The sequence below is a fragment of the Gopherus flavomarginatus genome, chromosome 3 (assembly GCF_025201925.1).
Source record: "Gopherus flavomarginatus isolate rGopFla2 chromosome 3, rGopFla2.mat.asm, whole genome shotgun sequence".
Taxonomy (NCBI): domain Eukaryota; kingdom Metazoa; phylum Chordata; order Testudines; family Testudinidae; genus Gopherus; species Gopherus flavomarginatus.
This window is the reverse complement of record NC_066619.1, coordinates 217,124,539-217,142,767: the sequence shown is the minus strand read 5'-3', so window position 1 is coordinate 217,142,767 and position 18,229 is coordinate 217,124,539. Positions and strand designations below refer to the sequence as shown.

The 18,229-nt window shown below is 40.2% G+C and overlaps 2 protein-coding genes across 3 annotated transcripts in view; one reads left to right on the top strand and one right to left on the bottom strand.

Moving 5' to 3' along the window:
• Window positions 1-18,229, bottom strand: part of LOC127047246 (uncharacterized) — a 238,034-nt gene that overhangs the window by 174,644 nt on the left and 45,161 nt on the right. The window lies entirely within an intron of this gene.
• GPM6A (glycoprotein M6A) overlaps window positions 1-18,229 on the top strand; it is a 352,026-nt gene that overhangs the window by 314,960 nt on the left and 18,837 nt on the right. For both annotated transcript variants that reach the window (XM_050945405.1, XM_050945404.1), the window contains exon 4: window positions 17,821-17,974. In XM_050945405.1, the coding sequence (XP_050801362.1) occupies window positions 17,821-17,974 (154 nt within the window). The remainder of the gene's footprint in view (window positions 1-17,820; window positions 17,975-18,229) is intronic.

The window sequence follows — 18,229 nt, the reverse complement described above, 5'->3', positions numbered from 1 at the left end:
TGTGATGTAGGTCAGCTGACTAAATGAAAGACTCATTTCTCAATCATCACAGCATCTCTTTTCTGAAACCTTGGCTTCCAGGCATCACTTATTGCATAACTAATTATTTTACTTTTTAAGCTGAAAAGTTTTGCTATTTTGGTCTGGGTTACTGCTTCAGTGTTATGTTGCTTGCCTTAATACAGTAGCCTGCCAGGCACTATCCTTCCATTGCCTTTGACTCTTCTTTTCTTTTGTACTCTCTGATATTTGACTTTTTTTTTTTATTGTCGGCAATAAACTGGAAACATGTTTTATTTTGCTTTCAAATTAATTTGGTTGTGAATGTGGCTTTCACACAGTATATGGCATTTTTTCTCAGTCTGTAAGTTTGATCAATATGTAATTTCTTGATCAAAACGTTTTCTGAAAATGAGATTGTGTTATATATTTCCAAAGCTTGTCTGACTGTGGGAGCTACTGCACTTTTTCCATGGGTTATGCCTTCCTATTATGGACATAAAATAATCAAATTAACTCTGTCTTCCCTAGGTTTCAGAGAGATTCTCCTCTGAATGTACAAATGTACAATTGTAGCTGTCTGCATAATAACTCTATTGTTCATCTGATGAATATGAGTTTTGCTGACCCTATCCTTTGCTCACGTCTGGCAGGCCTATTTTGATGCTAGTAGTTAGCCATCTTATTCAATCTCTTTTATCAGTCAGATTGTTATTTACTCCCACAAATGTAGACATCAATATTATAGACTCAGTTGCTAACATAGTAGTCACACTTTCTGTCCCATTTAGTTTCTAGTCTATATGTCTGTGAATTCTTATCCTTCCAGTTAACTTCTCCAAAGTCTGCAAGAGCAGCAAACTATGTTTTTCCTCTCTGGCTCTTCTTTACCATGAGCAGATCTTGCCACTTACTCCTGCTATGATTGCTTCCTTATTCCCCTTGTGGCTACTGTAGTATTTACCTATTAATCACAAGCAGGAATTTTCTGTTGCTATATATGTTCCATATGATTGTGTGGTAGTGAAAAATGACAAAGTTGAATTATATTCTAGAGGAGAAAGTGCAGTGACTTAAACAACGGATGCAGTTATTGAATCAAACCATAGAAACTACATCATGCAGATGACCAAAGGTGGTTCTGTCAAGACCAGAAATGGAATAGACAGAGGTGGATAAATGAAGATGGAAGATTTTGGCAGCAAAGAGTTGGGAAATAGAATTTGGGGGAGGGGGAGATTTTGGCAGCAAGGAAAGGAAGAGGGGAATATTAGAGATTATGTGCAAGCAAATCTTTGAAAAATACAAAAACTAATATGAATAGCAAAGCTTACCGAAGAGATGACTTGCAAAATTGTATGGACTAAATTTACTTCCACTGTCTATGTCAGGGTGGGCAAACTACAGCCCATGGGCCGCATCCGGCCCTTCAGATGTTTTAATCTGGCCCTCGAGCTTCCAACGGGGAGCGAGGTCTGGGGCTTGCCCTGCTCCACACATGCCGTGGCTCCGTGCAGCTCCCAGAAGCAGCAGCATGTTTCCCCTCCAGCTCCTATGCATAGGTGGTTCTGCACACTGCTTTGCCCCAAGCGCTGCCCCTGCAACTCCCATTGGCTGGGAACCATGAGCATTCATGGCCCACCATACAATTTCTATACCCAGATGTGGCCCTCAGTCCAAAAAGATTGCCCACCTCTGGTCTATGTCCTCCTGGCAGTGTGTAATGAACAGGGCTCAAATTTGGCTGGGTTGCTGTGGGTTAGCAACCCAGAACATTCTTTCAGGATCCCCTCTTATTCTGAAGAATCTCAGATTTCATGTACGTGAAAAGGTCTGTAGATGTTAGTGGTGCAGAAAATCTTTACAAAGTGAGTTTTACGTAGATGATGCAGAGATGTCTCCCTGAGTTTGTAGGGACACTGAAACAACTCAGATTTCCAAGGCTAATAATTTAAAAGTAAACATTGTTAATTTGCATCGTTTATTGAAGCATTGTAAGGGCTCTGTGAGAGAATATTGATTAGGAGAGTATTATTATTATTATTTTGTCTCCCCAGTTTGACCATTGGAGTCAAGAAGCCAGAAGAGAGGAACATAGATTAGGGGGGCATCTGAGTCATGCCTAAAGGGGAGCGCCTACAAGTCCATTCAGTTCTACTTCTTGTTCAGTCAAACGCTAAAACAAATAAGTTCGTTTACATTTACGGGAGATAATGCTGCCTGCTTCTTATTTACAATGTTATCTGAAAGTGAGAACAGGCATTCACACGGCACTTTTGCAGCTGCCATTGCAAGGTATTTATGTGCCAGATGTGCTAAACATTTGTATGCCGCTTCATGCTTTGGCCACCCTTCCAGAGAACATGCTTCCAAGCTGATGCTCATTAAAAAATAATGCATTAATTAAATTTGTGACTGAACTCCTTGGGGGACAATTGTACGTTTCCTGCTCAGTTTTACCCGCATTCTGCCATATATTTCATGTCATAGCAGTCTCAAATGATGACCCAGCACATATTCTTCATTTTAAGAACACTTTCGCTGCAGATCTGATAAAATGCCAAGAAGGGACTAATGCGAGATTTCTAAAGATGGCTACAGCACTAAACCCAAGATTTAAGAACCTAAAGTGCCTTCCAAAATCTGAGAGGGATGACCTGTGGAGCATGCTTTCAGAAGTCTTAAAAGAGCAACACTCCAATGTGGAAACTACAGAACCCAAAGCACCAAAAAAGAAAATCTGCTGGTGGCATGTGACTCAGATGATGAAAATGAACATGTGTTGGTCCGCACTGTTTTGGTTTATTATTGAGCAGAACCCATCATCAGCATGGATGCATGTCCTCTGGAATGGTGCTTGAAGCATGAAGGGACATATGAATCTTTAAGGCATTTGGCACATAAATATCTTGCAGTGCTGGTTACAACATTGTTTTGGTTTTGGTTTTTTGAGTATAGGGTAGGTTTTTTTGGTACATAATTCAACATTTTTAAGTTGCATTTTCATGATAAAGAGATTGCACTACAGTAGTTGTAATGGGGGAATTGAAAAATACTATCTTTTGTTTTTTACAGTGCAAATACTTGTAATAAAAATAAAGTGAGCATTGTACACTTTGTATTCTTTGTATTTGAAATCATCCAAAAATATTTAAATACATGGTATTCTATTAGTTTAACAGTGTGATTAATTTTTAAATCATAATTGATTGATTTTTTTAATCTCTTGACAGCCCTAGTAAAACAATCCAAAACTCAGAGATTCAAAGGAAGTGTGACACTTGCGAGCACTAATGTTAAAAAAAAAAAATTGTGGAGGACAGCAATTTAGATAAACATTCACATTGCTGTAGAGCAGCAAATAAAACTTGTCTTCTTTGGATTGTAGAAGCAGAGTCATCACATCTAGGGAATCATTTTTAAACTATTAAACCATTTTTATGAATGAACTTAGTTTGTTCTATAGATTACAATGAGATCTACAAAACAAAATTTGAACAAAACCTAGTTAGGCATTTGAGTTGTGTGCACAGTATTTCTGATCAGATCACGAGTAGTGTATTTTTAACAATACACAGAGAACTCAAAAAGGCTGAACAGATATTGGTGGCCCTCCAAAGAAAAGTATTGACTACATCTTCATGGTCACCAAGGGTAGAAAATTTTAACCCAAAGAAAATAATTGAAGAATGTAAAAGGAACTGTAAAAAAAGGAGTCAAAATGAGCATTGCAATTAGCCATAACAATAACAGCTGCTACCACTCTAGAACATAAATAATGTTTGTTTAGTTAATATTTAATAGCATAAATCAGAAAGGTAGAAACCCCAGATTTGTATAAGGGACTGCTACACACTTCCCAGGCTAAAGATGTTGGGAGTTAATTGTTTGTTATATTACAGAGATCTGAATAATTCTTATCCTTTGAAGTTTCACACTTCCTTTCACCATTTGCTATTAACTTTTTATAGATTATTTTTAGATATGAATATACATTACAGTATGTGGATTAATTAGGATTATTATAGAAACATGAGAGATCATTATTACAAACTAGCCCATTATTAATAGAATATAAAGCCCAATATTCTCATTTCCTTACCCTTACAATCAATTGGTGGTAGGAAAGCAAGTGAAGAAGAATCAATCAAATTACACCAGTAAAGTAGTATGAAATATGTTACTGTTCCAACAAGGAGGGGACTAATCTAGGAGTTGTAACATAGCATGTAACATAGCAGAGAGAGATGAAGGATGAACATATCTTTGTAGAAGCAATAATGAAAGACAAATGAGAAGGGGTGTGTGCGTGTATGCTTGCATTAGGGAGCAGTAGTGATAGTGGTAAATCAGGCAAAAAACTTTGGAAAGATATCTTTGCTGTGATTTATAGATCTTTCTGTAGGGTATCAATATTTTTATATCAATGTTCCCAATCATCCAGCATCTCTGGGGTTTTGAAATGCAAATATTTAACTGCTCCTATTTCACTTTTTATTTGTGCACAAGAGTGAAAGCAGAGATATGAGCTGTGAAGAAGCTGGAGACTAGTGGGGAAAGAACTGGGATTATCTTATTTAGGTGGCTGTGGGGAGAGATGTGGAGATGGGAGCCTAGTTGTTGTGGCCTACTTAATTGAATCTTTCTTGAACTTTGGTTTAGATTTTACTGTGCTTTAAAAAGGGGGCGTGGGGGTTGCCCTCTGGATACCAAGAGGGGGAAAAACATCCCCTTTTATCTTTTTCTTTGTTTTTTGGAGCATTATTTGATTTTTTTTTAAGTTTTATAAAAGCATCCTTATCCATTTAATATATAGTCACAGGAAAGGATTCTTGACATGTTTGAAATGAATAATTTTATGACATCATATTGATTTATGTGGGATTTATTGGTTTTCTGTTATACATCTGAAAGTTAGAAGATATGATGTAGAAAGTGATTGCCTTCCTTGTTCTGATTACTCCCTGAAAGACGCTTCCAGTATTTAGATTCTCACTGATGGAGTTAACGTTTGTGGCTTGTCAACATTATTGTAATTCTACATTTATATTATGGTAGCACATAAAGGCCAATTAATTCTACTGTGTTAGGTGACTAGACAACTAAAGATTTATACTCAGAGAACTACTTCTAAGTGTATTACAGTATTTAAGCAGTAAATATAACAGGAATTTAACACTTGAGAACAGTACAATTAATGTGATAAACCTCTGAAACTTGACTGATATGTAACTGAGTTTAAGGAAGTCTAACTGCTGTAGCTTATACATTTGTATACTGTGTATCTCCTTGGGGGTGTAATTTAATTTATTTTTATTTAGTTATTCATCTAGATTTAAAATAATAAAGACATCTATCCAAGGCTCAAGGCACCTAAACCCAATTCATCATACAACAAATATAATTAAATTAAATCTCAGCAGCATTAAAATCGATTCCACAGGAACTCGATTGTCCAGCTACCTGCCCCCTTCATCTAGGAAGCACATATCCTCAGCCTTCTCCAGAGACCCTACCAAACAGGTGTCTTTTGTAGCATGCCTGAAAAGTCACCAGACTTGTGCTGTTTCAGACCAGAAGGGAGCAAGTTCCAGAGTGCCACAATCCTCACAGAGCCTCTTTTATAATGAGGGGATGATTAAAGGATTCGAAAATATGCCTTATAGTGACAGATTCAAAGGGCTCAATCTATTTATCTTAACAAAGGTAAAGTCAAAGTAACTTAATAGTAGTACATAAGTATCTACATGGGGAACAAATATTTAATATGGGCTCCAAAATCTAGCAGAGAAAGGTACAAGATGATTCAGTAGCTGGGAGTTGAATGTAGGCAAATTCAGACTGTAAATAAGGTGTACATTTTAACCATTGGAACAATTTATCAAGGGTATGGTGCTGGACTCTCCATCTCTGACAACTTTAAAATCAAGATTGGATGTTTTTATAAAAGATCTGCTTAATGAATCCAGCTCTATGTGTTCAGTAGGGACAGACCACAACTGTGGCAGTATGCCATAGGGAGAGAGGTCATTCTTCAAATAGGCTGATCCCAGGACGTTTAAGGCTTTAGAGCTCATCACCAATGTAGAACCAGTGCAGCTCTTGAAACACTGGGGTCATGTGCTCCTAGAGAGATACCCAGTTCAGTAAATGTGTCCTTCAGTTCTGCTCTAGCTTCAGTCTCTGAATGATTTTAATGGCTGCAGCACATCTTGAAGTAACAAAAGCATTGATAACAGTGACAAGGTCCACATCACAACCTCTTAGTCAGATACAGATTGTAAAAGGTTGATTGGATCACAATGATTGTAAAACAGCAGCTGGAAATCTAAGTTGTGAAAACTATTAACTAATGGCAGATGTACTCCCTCAATTGAAGGGATGGAAGAGGCTTCCACCATCTTCTCTAGCTGCTTCTCTTAACCCACCATAATCACCTCAATCTTCTCTGGGTTGAGCTTCAATCACCTTACTCCCATCCATGCCCCCATCTTGATTAGACACTGGCTGACGTGCTGAACTGCATGATTTGAATCAGATGAGATAAAGACTTATTGAAAGCATCAAACCCCGTGCTGCCTTACTAACTCTTCCACCAGCCCCATGTACATATTGAACAGGAGCAGTGACAATATGGCATGCCCTACACTTGAGAGCTCTTCAGGAAGAGGAGCAATGGCCCACAACTATTCTTTAAGATCATAGAATATCAGGGTTGGAAGGGACCTCAGGAGGTCATCTAGTCCAACCCTCTGCTCAAATCAGGACCAATCCCCAAACTGATTTTTACCCCAGTTCCCTAAATGGCCCCCTCAGAGATTAAACTCACAACCCTGGGTTTAGTAGGCCAATGCTCAAACCACTGAACTATCCCTCCCCCCTCTCTTTCCTTTCAGTGATTCAAAAGGTTCAAAGAAGGGCAACTAAAATGATTAGGCATTTGGAACGAGTCCCATATGAGGAGAGATTAAAGAGTCTAGGACTTTTCAGCTTGGAAAAGAGGAGACTAAGGGGGAGGGGATATGATAGAGGTATATAAAATCATGAGTAATGTGGAGAAAGTAGATTAGGAAAAGTTGTTTACTTATTCCCGTAATACAAGAACTAGGAGGCACCAAATGAAATTAATGGGCATCAGGTTTAAAACAAATAAAAGGAAGTTCTTCCGCACACAGCACACAGTCAACTTCTGGAGCTCCTTGCCTGAGGAGGTAGTGAAGGCTAGGACTATAACAGTGTTTAAAAGAGAACTGGATAAATTCATGGAGGTTAAGTCCATTAATGGCTATTAGCCAGGATGGGTAAGGAATGGTGACCCTAGCATCTGTTTGTCAGAGGATGGAGATGGATGGCAGGAGAGCGATCACTTGATCATTACCTGTTAGGTTCACTCTCTCTGGGGCACCTGGCATTGGCCACTGTCGGTAGACAGGATACTGGGCTAGATGGACCTTTAGTATGACCCAGTATGGCCGTTCTTATGAAATCCTGAGCCCACTGTAATCAATGGGAGTTTTTCCATTGATTTCAGTGCGGCCAGGATTTTGGCCTGTATGTTTATTCATCAGGGGAGGGGTTTTATTGAAGTATTCAGGGGTGGGTGTATGTAGGGATAAATATATATCTTTAATTTACCACCTTTTTGAAAACTCTTGAAAACAAATTTCAAAATTACTTTAATAGAAATCACTGGAGAAAAGAGATTGAATTGCTTACCTTAATAATCCATTATTTAGGAAAGCCCAAAATAATATACGCAGTGCTTGAAAACTCCAGTTGCAAGGAATCAGCTTCTCCTGGTGAGTGTGGAGGCCTAAACCATCAATCTCTGTATATTTAAGCTTTAGTTTTTTAAATAAAAATTAAATTTCTCACCCTTCAGGTTAAAATTTCCAAATTGAACAAAATGTAAATTGTTACACTGTTGTCTTTGTACGTCTTCAGACAGATTTCTCCACTGGTTCTACAGCTGCTCATGACTCTGCCAGGAAGCAATAGTAAAATTAACAAGGCTTGTATCCCTTTTGATGTTACTATTCAACAATCCCCTAGTTAGCAGTGAAACGGTTAAGAATCATGAAAATCTCATGTTGCTGCTGCAATAGAGTTAAGCATTGAAATTATTTCTGGGAAAGAAGGACCAAGCAATGGAATCTGTGAGAGAGGCCTAATACCAGAGGCTTACTGCCTCTTGGCAATAGCTAGGTGACTGAGCGAGAGGCTGAGTAGTAGAGAAATCCCTTCTTTTTGTATCAGCCAGGAGGGTTTGGAGTTGAACAGTGATTGTCAAACTGTGGGTTGGGACCCCAAAGTTGGTCACAACCCCATTTTAATGGGGTCACCAGGGCTGACTTAAATTTTCTGAGGCCCAGCGCTGGATCCTGAGCCCCACTGCCCAGGGCCAAAGCTGAAGCCTGACCCCACCACCCAGGGCCGAAGCCAAAGCCCAAGGGCTTCCGCCTTGTGCGATGGGGCTCAGGTTACAGGCCTCCTGCCTGGGGCTAAAGCCCTTGGACTTGGGCTTTGCTCCCATCCCCCGCCGGGGTAGTGAGGCTTGGGCAGGCTCAGACTTCAGTCCCCCCTCCTGGGGTCATATAGTAATTTTTGTTGTCAGAAGTTTGAGAACCTCTGAAGCAGAAGAAATGACAGAATGCACCTTCTCTCTTTTAGCAGCTAGAAAATTCTAGACCTTCTGTTTAATATTTAGAATTTCACATCTAGTCAGAGGTTGACAAGAAAGATGGAACCTTCAAGAAGATTCCAGGTGGAGGTGACAGTAGGGCCTGAGATTTCATCAAAATATTGCTCCTGAATACCTTGACAGGGGACCACTATCCTTATCTTGTATGGACATCGATTAGTAGCCTTAGTTCTCTGGTTAGTAGTTGTCTGGTAATTTTTTCAAGACCTGATCATGAAAGTAGAATTTAGGATAACACTGCATCATGGACTTTTGCATCTTACTTATGAACATAAAATGCAGTGGAATGAAACGTTTAAGGAAACATTATTATATTACGTTCGGCTTCTTGCACTGATAAATGTGATAACTTAGAGGAGCTATTTTCACTATTAACAAAATATATAGTGTGCTAAAGGAGCAAATGTGGTGTTTTTTGAGGTTCAGCACTGCTGTTTCATAAATCATTTCTTCCTTTGACTTGTCAGGTAGCCGAACGCTGTTTCAAAGAAGTACCATCCCTTTTAAATCTGAGCAGATTGCATTTTGAATTTAATTCTGGCAGTGAACAGGCTTCTCAATAAATGTTTCTGGGAAGATCTCTAGAAGAAAGAGAGAAGACTTTATAACAGAGAAAATTCACTAATAAATGTTTTGGTTACTCACCTGTAGTCTTCACATAAGTATATCCCGTAATTTCTAAATTCCACTCCATTATAGAAAAAAACATATAAATTACCATTTTATGTGTTACCTGATCATTGTTTTAGGCTGTGCTTAGACACAACTGGACCTGTATTACCCAAGCCAATGCAATATGATTCTGTGTTTACCACCTTGCTGAAACTACCATGAAGGATAATTGCCCATTAATAATGGTTTTAACAGGGCTGCAGATCTGTCATATGTCCAAAGAACTTCATAGACTTTGTCCTTTTGGACACTATTGCATGTAATCTGAAAAATATCCTTGATCAACTGCTTGTTGGACTCCCTGGCTTCTTTGGTGTGTCTGTTCCCCCTCAGGCAGCAAAGAAAAGAAGGGAAGGAGGAAAAAAGCTCCCTGGCTTTCAAGCAGCCAAAAGGAAAAATGTGTTCTTTTAAAATCCTGAGATCAGTACTTCTTGTTCAAAACTATCCCACCACTGCCACCAGGTCAAGGCTGAATGCTCATTCTGTCACTCTAAGTGCAGAAGTGGAGGCCCATAAGGATTTTAAAAAAATAATACTATTAAACTCCCAAAGTTACAGCTTTCTCTGACCTTGGCTTGATAAACGCCATCACCCAAATGCAAAAAAAAACCCCAAAAAACCTTGGACCCAGGAAGGAGCACTTGGGAATTCCTCCCTGTGGGGTACCCTCAAGCCGTTTCATCCACCCTCTGGGGAAGAGCTGAGAAAGAAAACAAAGGAAATTAGCTGTGGCTATCAACTAAACAAACAACATGCACAAACCTCTTAGACACCAAAAATCCAATCCTGTTCTTAAAAAAGGTAACTTTTATTAAAACAAAAAGGAAAAAATTACATCTGGAACTTAGGCTTTTTGCTAGATCTTAAAAGAACCAATTACAAAAACTAAGCACCCAAAATAGCTTTCTTGGGGATATATTCAGCTTAAAGGTTACAAGCAAACAAAGGCATCAAGGGTTAGTACAGAAGAGAGCCACAAGCCAAAATTAAAAGAATAAACAGAAGTAAACCTAATTGCGTCTTTCTAAACATTTACTTACATATTTGGGTTGTTAAAAGTAGTTCTAGATATGATCTGATGGTTTTCATATCTGGTTCAAATTTTACACAGCATTCCTGCTGCCCGTCTCTGCAGCCCCAAAAGCAACAGAAACAAAGGGAAAGTTTCCTTCCCAATTTTAAAAAGTTCTACCTTCCCATTGGCTCTTTTGGTCAGGTGCCTGTCCGTTACAGCTATTCCCCTATTCCATTTTGTTTCCCCAGACTCCATTTTGTTTTCTGTTCTCCTGTGGCCGCCCTTCCCTGGCTGTTAAGTTGTTTACCAGGGCCACTGCCCTTCTCAAAGGGAGGGCCCCTTAAGTTGTTTAACAAGAGCCATTGCCCTTCTCAAAGGGATGGCCACTTGTGCTGCATGCTAAGTGGGACCACTGCCCTTTTCAAAGGGTTAGTCCTGTTATCACCTCGTTGAACCTGGGCTTGGTGTAGGGTAGGCAATGTCCAGAGCTGCAAGGCCTATTGTGGTTTTAAGATCCTGGGCATGAGTCATAGTCTCATGTGCTCTTGAGTCACCTATTGCACAGGACTATGTCCAGGCATGTCTCTGGGCTTACCTTCAGTTTTTCCCCTGTGCCCCCTCCCCTGTGACAGCGGGAGCCTATCAGGATTACTGGTGGGAAACTGCCCAAGTTTGCCTTTAAAACCAGACATTTTTGAAACACACCTCAGAAAGGTTCCTGCATTGCTGCCTGGTCTGATCAGCCAGGGGTTCTGGGGGGTCCTTTCTCCGCTCTCATTTTATTTTTGAGCGTACCCCCGTTTTTGAAACCCCCCCCACGAAGAACGAATTGCTACCCGAGAGATCTCCTGATTATTGAGACTGTACCGAGCCCTCCTTGCCTCTTCTGATGTTGCTGCTGCTTCTGCCTTTGCTGCTGCCTTGGGGACTGGTAAGAATCCCTCTGTAAAACTTTCTGTACTTTTATTTTATTATTTTAGCTGCTGGTTCTGTTTCCCCAGCACACAGACTCAAGCTAAACCTTGGTCTGTGTCTTAAAACCTCTCTTAAACTACAGGGCTCTTTGCCACTGCTAAGCTCTGCTCCTGTGGGCTTTGCCTTGGGGCTCTCTGCTTTCAGCTGTATCCACCGCTGTAGCCACCATCCCTTGGCTTCCTTGGGAGCTGGGTCCTGGATACATACCACTCTGCCCTCTGTAACCTCCCCATAGCATAAGGTGCACCATAGGTCTTGTTTTTTTTAATTTAATAAGTCATAGTTTGTTAAGATTGTAGAGCTTGTAAGTTTCTGTGATATTTGTTGTGTTGCCTAATTGTTGGTTAAGATAAGTTTAGAAAATCATTGCCTGGTTGTATTCTGTAGCTGCTTGTCATTTTATATAAGTTTGATTAAGTTAGGGGATAGATAAGGTTTTTACTATTTGAATTTGTCTTCCCACTGCCCCAATCCCCCCCCCCGAGCTCCCCAGTCACTCATTGCAGTCTCTCTGCTGTTTAAACTTGCAGCCTGTATGCTCTCTGTGTCTCCCTGAGTTTAAATCTCCCTCTGTAGCGCCTCTATCTTTGGTTTCTGCTCCACCACGTGCTCCTCTTCCCCCATCCCCTAACCTCATTCCTCTACCACTGCCTTTCTCTCTCTCTCTCTCTCTCTCTCTCTTTTAATCCCTTCCCCCACGTGTTCACCCCGCTCCTACTGCTGTCAAACCTCAGTTGTATTACTGAAGTCTAGCATAAAACCCCATTGGTTACCCTTTTTCTCTCTCACACACCTCACATTTTATATTTACACCACTGTGACACATTTTTACCTAGAGTTGTTGGTTATTTAACACATTTTACCCATAACTGTTAGTTGGTTATATGCTGCTGTGACACACCCTTTACCTAGAAATTGTTAGCTACCTGTTACATTTATACTTCAGTGTTAGTTGGTTACCAACTGTATTGTACCCCACTGTATTGTACCCCACTATTGAAACCCCCTATACTATACTAAAAGAACTCCCTCCCCAATTGCCTACCTTAACAAACCCCATACCCCTCACTATTAAATTTTCCCTGTTTTTGCATTTTCTTAATAAAGTTTATTTTGCACCCCACCTGTGTGGTAATTGCTCCCCAAGATCCCATATACCTGCAGGCAGGGACAGTGCCCACTCCTTTTCTTTTACCGATGGGCTTGTTAACCCTTTACAGGTAAAGCAAGCAGAGAACAGACCAAGAGGGATTTTACAGCTAACTGGTTGGCTGTGTGTCCATCAAAGGGATCTACTGCCTCCGGTCCTTCATGTATCATGTCACTGGCTTCCTGGTTCTGCAATGTTAATTAGAACATGTAGTGGACCAATAGTCCTTCAGCTGAAAGCACTGAGTCAACAAAGAAAAAAAAATAAAAGCAGAAGTTCTTGTTTGGTCGTAGAGTAAATACAGTTCTAAAGACTTTGCCTTGTCTTCACTTATGCCTGTGTTAACACATGCACACATAGCAGAAAGGTTCCTAAATCTCTATGTGCAGAAAGAGCACAAGAATGCAGGATGGTCTTAACTTATGCCTGTGTTAACATATGCACACACAGCAGAAAGGTTCTTAAACCTCTATGTACAGAAAGAGCACAGGAATGCAGGATGGTGTATGAAAATTGGGCAGTATAGTTCTAAAATATAATTAATATGAAAGATGTGGTCCTATCCATTAGATTATAGTACATTTAACTACACATACTGAGGTATTAACATAAAAATAACTTTGCTTTACGCTTTTTAAGAATGCTTTCTTTCTCATTTTTGAAGCCCTCGAAAGGGACTCTTAAACAGGACCAAAGCACACATTGCTATTTCTTGCAAAAGTGTAAAAAATCAACAAGGGAGATATGTTTTTTTTACCCCTAAAGTGAAATTTTAAAATAAGCCCTAAATTGAAAAGCTATTCTAAGAGGGGAACAAGCATGCATAGAATAGTCTCTGTCATTTCTTGCTCCTAATTTAAAAAATAGCAATAAAACTCTTTAGCTTGGTAATAAATTAAGAACATCTTTTCTTTTTAGTCTGGAATTCAAAGCTCTTAAGTGCCGTGATGTTGCCAAATAATTACTTTTAAATGAATTCTTGGGGTTGGACCATATGTTGTCTCATCATATGTATGGCTTGGGAAAATAGAACCCAGAGAATGAATAGAGATAGAAACATAATAATAGTGTGGAGGAAAAAAATACTTAATTGTGCTGAACATTTTCTTTGTAATAGATGCCTTCCTTTCATTTCACACTATGTAAAGCAGTACACACATGCCGTAGTCTTTGATATAGGATCATAGGGGATGCAGACCATGCTATACTTATCTATCATCTATGTATTTTGATTTAGTTCCCTCTAACATGTCAATATTTGGTGAGGAGGGAGAGAGAATAGATCACTGGCGTAATAATCCATTTCCACAATGTCTCTATGCATAAATCAGAGCCATTATTCTCACTTTTCTGTCACAGCCTGCTATCATTCTTTAATTCTCTGAGACAAATTCAGAGGCAATGCAGTACAAATTGGTATGTCCACCTTACTGGATATTAAATGTTATTGTTACACACTGAAGAAGGTTGTAGAAGGAAAGTAACCAATAGGAGGGTGCAAAGAAGATGTAAGATAGAGCAAGCCCCAGTGTACTTTATCTTTCATCTTTTTCTCTTGATGGTTGATCCCAGCTTTCCACTTCAGCATGCTGCTTGCACTCACAGTTTACACTGCCATTTACATCACCTCCGAGTATGGCTTTCTATTTGTTCACATAACAAAGAACTTGGACTTAGAGTAAGCCTTTGAAAAGGTCTCTCACCAAAGGCTCTTAAGCAAAGTAAACAGTCGTGGTAAGAAGGAGTGTCCTCTCATGAATCAGTAACTGGTTAAATCACAGGAAATAAAGGGTAGGAATAAAAGGTCAGTTTTCAGAATGGAGAGGGGTAAGTGGTGGTGCCCCCCAGGGATCTGCACTGGGACCGGTGCTGTTCAATATATTCATAAATGATCTGGAAAAAGGGGTAAACAGTGAGGTGGTACAATTTGCAGACCATACAAAATTGCTCAAGATAATTAAGTCCAGAGGTGACTGCAAAGAGTTATAAAGGGATCTTACAAAACTCAGTGACTGGGCAACAAAATGGCAGATGAAATTCAGTGTTGATAAATGCAAAGTAATGCACATTGGAAAACATTATCCCAACTATACATACAAAATGATGGGATCTAAATAAGCTGTTACCACTCAAGAAAGAGATCTTGGAGTCATTGTGAAAAAATCCACTCAATGTGCAGCAGCAGTCAAAAAAGCTAACAAAATGTTAGGAACCATTATGAAAGGGATAGATAATAAGACAGGAAATATCATATGCTACTATATATATCCATGGTATGCTCACACCTTGAATACTGTGTGCAGTTCTGGTCACCCTATTTCAGAAAAGATATATTAGAATTGGAAAAGGTACAGAGAAGGATAAAAATGATTAAGGGTATGGAACAGCTTCCATATGAGGAGAGATTAGAAAGCCTGAGACAGTTCAGCTTGGAAAAGAGAGAGTTAAGGGAGGATATGATAGAAGTTTATAAAATCATGAATGATATAGAGAAGGTGAATAAGGAAATGCTATTTCCTTCTTCACATAACACAAGAACCAGGGTTCACCAAATGAAATTAATAGGCAGCAGGTTTAAAGCAAACAAAATGAAGTACTTCTTCACACAACACACAATCAACCTGTGGAACTCATTTCCAGGGGATGTTGTGAAGGGCAAAAGTATAATGGGATTCAAAAATAATTAGGCAAGTTCATGGAGGATAGGTCCATCAATGGCTATTAGCCAACGTGGTCAGAGATGCAACCCCCTGCTCTGAGTGGTCCTAGCCTCTACCTGCTAGACTGGGAGTAGATGGCTGGGGATGGATCACTCAATGATTACCTGTTCTGTTCATTCCCTCTGAAGCACCTGACACTGGCCACTGTTGGAAAATAGGATACTGGGCTAGATGGGCCATTGGCCTGACCCATTGTGACCGTTCTTATGAACTGTGGGGGAGAATTTGTTTTACTTCATTTTTGACCCTTATAGGGGCACCATCTTTTCAAGGTTCTGGAGTTCTTCTTGATTCTTCATTATCTCTTGGTCTTTCATTAGCTCATGTAATAGAGGAACAGATTCTACTTATGGTGGCAGGGTTTGTCTGTGGTGTAAATTGATGCATACTGCTACTTAACTCTACATCTAGCCATGTTTAGCTTTCTTTTATTGTAGTGACATAGACAGGAAAGTAGCCACAATATTACAGTGATATAAAGTCCTCATACTGGATTTTATATTTGGGTTTTTAAAAATTATGCAAAAGAACTTTCTTTAGAGGAACCAGAAAATGTGTTGCTGTTTTCCTCATTGTTTAAGGTCTAGCTTTTTCCTGGTTTGTTGTGCAGATCATCCAGCATTACTTAGATTAGTTCCTCCCTCTCAGATTCAGTGTTTGATATGCATTGTAGGGATTCAGGCTTTAGGCTGTCTTTGGGACTATCATGGGGTGCAGCCCTCATCGCCAGACTGGCACCTCTTCCTGGTCATGCTGGGGATTAGCTCAACGCTGACTGCCCTATCCACAATCTGCACACCGGCAATCTGTCTTTGTTCCCACCTACAGCTCTTCTCTCAGCTCCCAGAACTGCAGCATCCTCTTTGCGACTCAGCCCTCTGGCTAGGTCACCATCCATGTTTCCCCCTTCCGGGTGGGGATTGTTTCTGTCCAACCCTAGTGGTTGGGACCTAGACCCACCCGCTTCTCCGGGCCTCAGCCCAGAAACACTGTAACTAGCAGCTTCCTGCTGCTCCTCTGTAACCTCAGTCAATGCTGTTATATTTTCCTGGGCCGCTTCCCCATGGCCCCAGCATCCTCTTTGCCCTCACGTCAGGGCACTCAGCTGCTCAGTCACAGCAGCCAGCCAGGAGCTCCCACTTGCTTCCCTGGTCCCTGCTGCTCTGTCCAAGGTATTTAGTTCTCTCAGCCCTCCAGGGACACAGTCTTACTCCCTGGACTCCCAACAGCAACTGCTCACTACTTTGCCCTGCAGATCCCTTTTATCTGAGCATGCTGGGCCCTGATTGGTTGCTCCCTGAAACTCCTCCCTGATTTGCTTTGTTTTCTGCACCCCCTCTGGCCCGCTTGGAGTACTCACCTCCATTGTTACTTTTGGGGCAAGGCCTGGTTAAACCATTTTATGCCTGTGAGGGGGAAGGTACCCCATCACAGGGACTGTAGAACTATTTCAGAAACATACTAAAAAAAAATTTAGTTCCTCAGTATGGAGCAGCACTGCAAAATCTTGATCAATGTCCATTTCTGAAGACACCAAAATGTGGGTGTTTTGCTGTAGTGTTTAAGTGCAGGTTCGGTGATTGCTTTTAGCAGTTTGGCATATTTTTCTGGTCTTTACACAGTTTGCTTGTTCAATACAAAAGAAGAAAAGGGCAATCATTAATGGAATACTGTACTAGTTTTCTCAGACAGCACTGTGACACTGAAGCATACTCACTGCTTCTAGATGTTACATGGACCAACATGGGTTTTGGATCTGAAGTCAAATGGATTTCAATGGTTGCTATAATTACACCGCTAGAATTTTCAATTGTTCTACTCTAGAAACCAGAGGTTAAAAATATAGCACTCAGAGAATATATAGCTGCAACATAGTTTACAAAACACGATTCAGTGCTTTGCCTAATGAGGGAGGGACATTTTTCAGTTTGTTTATAATGAGAAATCCCTTTGTATTAGTTTTGGGCTTGCAAACACATGAGAGATGTGCCTCATTGCATCTGACCCAATGCACATTGAACTCAATGAGATGCTTTGCTTGCAGTGGCATGTGATTCATTTTAACTATGGGCCAAATCGTGGCTTGAGTTCACAAGGTAGCATAGAATCATACACGGGCTCAAGGAGCTTCCTTCTGTTCCTACTAGTTATTTGCACTGGAGCCGGTACCTCCTTTCCTGGGTAGGAGGAGAGGAGGAGGAGAGAGTTGGTTCCACACTGTCCTCATGGTGCCCAGTGAGGTAGTTACAACAGCACATCATGTGATGTATGTTGGCTCAGATATAGACCCTGAAGCACTGAGGAGCTCAGGAGGGAGGTTGTGACTCTGGAGCCATAATCTCACTCCTGGGCTGTTCCAGAGGAGCACAATAGTGCACTGTCCCTTACTCTGGGCAGATCACAAACTGACCATCTGTTAAACACAAATAAAGTAATGGAACTTTCAAACAACAAAAAACAAAACTGAGAATGCTGCATGCATATTGGGTATGGTTCTGTATTCGTGATGGAATATTGTTCTGGTTTCAGTTTTTTAAAAGTTCTACTGGTTTTGTTTCTTTCTCTTTCTCCTTTGTATTTCTTATAGTTTATTATGCTGACATACATCTTCATGCTGGCCTGGCTAGGGGTCACAGCTTTCACTTCTCTGCCTGTTTACATGTACTTCAATCTGTGGACCATTTGCCGAAATACCACCTTAGTGGAAGGGGCTAATCTCTGCTTGGACCTTCGTCAGTTTGGTAGGTGAATGATGTATGTTAAATATGAACTGAGACTTCAGACGCAATTAACAAAGCAGCCTTTTAGAAATATTTTTTGGGAATGTTGTCTGCAAACCCTAGATGCTTCCAAAATTATGTCTAACACCTTACAGGTAGGTACAGACTATGTATTTAAATTGGTTAAACAAACCAACAAAAAAATAATTCCATATTCTATTGTTTCCATGGTGTGCAGTTTTAAGGCACATCTGTTAAATTCATAGATGTCACTAA